Source organism: Orycteropus afer, unplaced genomic scaffold (genome assembly GCF_000298275.1).
Source record: "Orycteropus afer afer isolate SDZICR_OR568_19922 unplaced genomic scaffold, OryAfe1.0 scaffold00020, whole genome shotgun sequence".
In the NCBI taxonomy this organism is placed as follows: Eukaryota; Metazoa; Chordata; class Mammalia; order Tubulidentata; family Orycteropodidae; genus Orycteropus; species Orycteropus afer.
Genome location: NW_006921607.1, coordinates 11,782,712 through 11,788,351, shown reverse-complemented (window position 1 = coordinate 11,788,351; position 5,640 = coordinate 11,782,712). Strand labels below are relative to the sequence as shown.

The following is a 5,640-nucleotide window of genomic DNA, read 5'->3' as shown; positions in this document are numbered from 1 at the left end:
AGTTAACTTCTAAAACCTTTCATTTCTCCCCAGTGATCAGTTGTCTTTGATGAAATCTCCAGACCACACTTGAAGGTTTATGCTAATGAGGTGACTCAAGTGGGAGAAAGACCACTTCCGGACCTGGGGGTGGAGGTGGGGGTAGGGGATATGATTCGATCAATCATGCCTACACTATGACGTTCCAATAAAAGCTCCATGAGCTTCCTGGCTGATAGACATCAATGTACGTGGGAGGACAACCTGTCCCCTTTTGAAACCTTTTTTGAGAGCGTTCCCAGATCACACCTTATGCATCTTCATTTGTATCCTATTTGCTGTAATAAAATTATAAGAGTATGCATAACCCTTCCTATGAATACTGTAAGTAAATTATAGAACTTGAGGGAGTAGTGAGCAGCAGATCAGAAGGGACCTGGGCTTCCAGCTGGTATCCTGAAGGGATAGAGAGAAACCCAAATTTGTAGCCAAATCAGAAGTGAAGGTCCCTGGGTGGCACAAAAGGTTTGCACAAGACTGCTAACATAAAGGTTGGTGGTTTGAACCTACCCAGCAACACTGCAGAAGGAAGTCCTGCCAATCTGCTTTCATAAAAATCACAGCCAATCAGGACCACAGTCACAGGGGACATCAAGCTCAATTGGCATAACATACTACACAAAACATTGTTCCACCTCCTACTTTGGTGAGTAGCAACTGGGATCTTAAAAGCTTGCAAGCAGCCATCTAGATGCAACGATGGGTCTCTCTTCGTCCATAGCAAAGAAGAATGAAGAAAATCAAAGATTCATGGAAACAATTAGTCCTCACGACTGGTACATCATGCCATCCTCAGCCTATATGACACAGATACATCCCTTGGAGAGAATAATCATGGGAGAAAGAATAATCATGGGAGAAAGAAGGGCTGTTTATGCACAGGGAGACAGTTCAGGGGCAGGAGTGCATGGAGGGATGGACACAGGGAAGAGGTAACTATTGGGAGGAAGTGGGAGGGGAGGTGTTGCACTGGGGTAAACTGTCAATGTCATCAGACAACATGTATGTGAACTGCTGTATGGAAAGTGAATTTGCTCTGTAAACTTTCACCCAAATCACAATTAAATAAAAAAAAAAGTCACAGCCAAGAAAATCCTATGGAGCACTTGTACTTGGTAATACACGGAGTTACCATGAGTCAGAATTGACTTGACAACCACCAGTTTGGGTTTTCTGGTTTAGGTCAGAAATGTAGACGCTGTGGATACCCTGAGGCTAGCATCTGAAGTCTTGGGGAGATGTGGCAGTCTGAAGGACTGTGCCCTTTATCTTGTGAAGTGTAACCTAGCTCTGAGTAGTCAAGAGTCAGAGGAAGAAGTGCTGCATGTGCACTGGTGAAAAAGCGAAAGTGGAACAATTAAATTGCATTGATTTTATTTCTATGCAGGAATAAATGTGATATATGATGTGTAACCTCTTTTATAGAAGCTATAAAACATTGCTGAAGTTCATAAAGGAAAATGTGAATAAACACAAGGTATATTTTCATGGGCAGAAACTCTATCATAAAGATGTCAGTTTCTTCAAACTGAGTCAAATCTGACTCATAGAGACCCAATTGGGTTTCCAAGGCTGTAAATCTTTACTGAAGTAGAACGTCCCATCTTCCTTCCGTGAAGCAGCTGGTTGAACTACTGACTTTCTGGTTAGCAGTCAAATGCCTTATTCACTAAGCTACCAGAGAGCCTTTATTTTAAAGCAGTATCAATTAAATAATGTGTTGTTATTAGCACAGGAAATTCAAACCCACCAGCCTCTCCTCAGAAGGAAGACTAGGCAATCTACTTCTGTAGTGATATTGCCTCGGAAAACCAGGGAGGAGCCCCTATGAGATGGATCTGACTCAATGGCGGTGAGTTTGGTTTGAGTTTATTAGCATAAGAAAACCAAACTCACTGTCACTGAGTGAATTCCGACTCATTGTGACCCCCTTTGGGTTTTCGAGGTGGTAAATCTTTAGAAAGTGCATTGTCCAATCTTCCTTCAGCAAAAGTGGCTGGTGGGTATGAACCGCACAGGAGTAAACATAAATCAGTGAAATAGACTAAAGAGCTCAGAACAGAGCCATGTATATATGGGACTTGATATACAGAAGTGATACTGCAGATCCATTGGGGAAGGATGGGCTGTCATACAAATCACTTTGGAGCAAATGGTTATTAATACAATGTTAATTACCAAGATCATCCCATACACAAAATCAGTCCTAAGCAGATTAAAGATTTAAATGTGAAAAGCGAAATTTTAAACCTTTTAGATGAATATAAAAGAATAAATTTTAACTAATGAATAGGGAAGAATTGTTATTCAAGTCACAAAAAGTAAAACCCATAAAGTTAAGTTTGGTAATACTTTTCAATCTAAAACTTAAGACGTATGTACAATGAAGGACACCATAAATACATGAAAAGACAAGCCACAGACTGGTAGAAGACTTTTCCATACAAATAAACTGACAAAGAATGGAAATCTATAATATATTACTTAAAACATTTGTAAATCAGTAAGAAAAGACAAATAATTCAATAGAAAAATAGTCAAGGACAAGTCACAAAACGCATGTCTTAAAAGACGTGATGAAAAAAAAAACAGATGCCATATGGGCAACACAGAATAAACAACAATAAAATTTCATAACCAAAGGACTGACAAAATTCAAAAGTCTGTCAAAGGCAAGAGGTGCTAGAGATATTGAAAACAGAAGTTTCCAGTACTATTGGTGGGATTATAAATTAATATAAGCATTTTGGAGAGCAACTTGGCAATTTCTAGATGAAACTGAAAATGTCTATATCACATTATGGAGCATAGCTTATCAAACTGCAGCTCATGTTGTAAAATCAAATGATTCTAGCGTTTTTTGTGTGTGTTTTAAGGAAATAGAAAAAAAAAATAAGAGTACAATGTATATATTAAGGTTAAGTACTATTTCATAAAATATTTGCTTCAGATAAATTAATATGCGTGTATGGTGGATACTACATTGGATTTAAAATGTTTCTTACTGCAGATTGTGGTCAAAATAGTTTGAAAGCCACTGTCCAAGAAATATTCTTGCACATGTGCACAAAGAGACATTTACAGGGATATTAACAAAAGCACACTGTACAAAGTGAAGAAATGGAAATCTAAATGTCCATCAGTAGGGAACTAGATATATAAAATGTGGTATATTCATAAAATAGAACTCTATACACCTTAGAGGAGTTCTGGTGGTATAGTGCCTAAGGCATCTGACTATTAACCAGAAGACTGGCAGTTCAAACCACCAGCCTCTCCCTGGAAGGAAGACTGGGCAATCTACTTGCAAAGAGATACTGCCTTGGACACTCAAGGAAGGGTCGTTATGAGTTGGATCCAACTTAACAGCAGTGAGTTTTTTCAGTTATACACGTTAGAATAAATGTTCTATATATCAATATGGTTAAATAATATAAATATGTTGAGTATAAAATACTAGATGCAGAAAATAACCTAACAGTATCATGTCATTTATAAAAGTTTTTAAAACCCAAAATGATTCTAATTAGTATTTATGGATACATGTATGTACTAAAATGGTAAAAACATGGACAGAAAGGATACCACCAACTTGTATTTTATCTACGGAATTGCCTCTATAGAACAAGGGAGAGGAATTGAATTAGGAAGGGCATAAAGGAAGACTTCCATTATATCAGAAATATTTCATTTCAAAAATATACAGCAAATAAAATTAAAATGTTAGTATTTACAAATTATAAATGACAATTATATAATTTTATTATGTTTTTTCCCTCTATTTTAACTTTTTACAAATTAAAGCAAAAGCAGCTTGATTCTCTAGCACAAAAAGCTGCTTTACAAAATTCTGAGAGAAAGCAAAAAAGGAAATAATTATAGATTATACAAACAGCCAAAAAACAGCTAGGTATTCAAAATGTCTCTAATGCTAAGATCAAACCTTCCGGCTCCAAAAGGCAACAGAGGGAGTTTTCTGTCCCAGCCACTTCTCTGCCTCTCTACCCTGTCTCCTCCTCCTACACTCAAGGAACCAACTCACTTTGAGTCACCCTACCACTAACCAGAAAGCTAAGCTCTTCCTTATGAAAACTCAAATAGGTTTGAATTCTGAAATCCCACCCCACCTTGAGCACTAACAAACGACCAGATTCTAGATGTTCTCAACAGCAGCCATAATTCTACAGTTCATAAGGCTTCTCTCCTCATAGGTTTTTTTGTTTTGTTTTTTTTATTTTTATTGTGATCTGGATGAAAGTTTACAGAACAAATTAATTTTCCATACAGCACCCCACACAGTTTGATTATGTGATTCTCAAAACAACCCTGCAACACCAATGTTACTAGTACCCATATTTATAAATAAAGCTGATGCCCAAAGTGGCTAATTACTAACCAGAGGTCACAGGTCAATGACAAAGTCTGGAGTACAACCTCTCAGCTCCGGAATCCAATCCCTTAAAGTGCCTTTGTGTATTTCAACCATACTATAACACACCCAAGAAAACAGGAGGTGTTGTTCACAACACATGAGCTATTTCAAACTAACCCCTTTTCTTCATTCTTCCATCCCTGATCTTTCTCTCCTCTCTTCTTCCTGAGAGGCAGCCAAGGGAAGGAACACTGCCACTATTAACTCTTCCCTTTCCTGTAGCCATTCATGTTTTTTTCCTTCAGCTGAAGAGGCAAAAAGGAAAAACAAGTATGAACACAGGGATCCCTGCACCAAAGAGAAAGGACATTTCACTGCTCTAGACTTAAGTCTCCTTCCATCTTCCAAGAATCAACGAGCAGGAAAGCACCAGAGAAAAGCCTACGCTACACTCTTTATCAGTGCTGACAAAGGTCCTTTACTGAAGGGCTTTAATTAACGGAAAAATGTAAAAGTACCAGTTTTTTAATCGGTCCCGGGCTTCCAACTGGGCTCCCACTTCAAAGCTGATTCCTCGTCTGTTAGGTGGATGCTTTGTCATTTTCAGTCATCAACGGGGCTGCCTTTATTCTCCTGAAAAAGCCAATTAAATATTTATGAAACTTAGGCAAAGTCTGCCCAGAGTGTAGCATCACTCACTACACATAAGACACAAACAGGTATTATTCAAAACACAAAGCTCCACGAAACCTTGCCATCGCCCTTTCACTCTGCCTTATTCTAACACAGGCGTGCATGCCTTCTACTGGTTCCTCCTCTATTATCCAGCATCCTTCAGTCTCTGTAATTGTGAGAAAATCCTACTTCAACACCGCTTACTAAGGACTCACCTGTAAGGGACCCCCTCAAAACTTCAAAGACAATTTCTCCAGTCAAATTCAATGATTTTCTAATGCTTTCGATAAATATTTTCTGAAATCTGTTTAAGGTCTAGCATTAGGAAAACAGTCAAGACCAAAAGAGATACAGCTCCTGCCCTCACAAAACCTTCAGTCTCTCAGGGGAAAACAAAAAATTTAGACAGATAAATGAAATAACTGCAAGTTGTAATTGCTACTTGAAGGATGCAAACAAAAGCTTAGAGAATCACTAACATCTGGCTCTACTTTAGGAAGAAAGAGATTTATTTTCTTTGATTTATGTATATTTTCTACTTCTTCTGGCATCAA

The 5,640-nt window shown here is 38.0% G+C and overlaps 1 protein-coding gene across 1 annotated transcript in view; it reads right to left on the bottom strand.

Moving 5' to 3' along the window:
* Positions 1-5,012, bottom strand: part of PHF20 (PHD finger protein 20) — a 197,154-nt gene extending 192,142 nt beyond the window's left edge. Inside the window, exon 1 of the mRNA XM_007934622.2 lies at positions 4,930-5,012. Coding sequence (XP_007932813.1) covers positions 4,930-5,012 — 83 coding nt within the window. The remainder of the gene's footprint in view (positions 1-4,929) is intronic.
* Between the last annotated feature and the right edge of the window lie 628 nt (positions 5,013-5,640).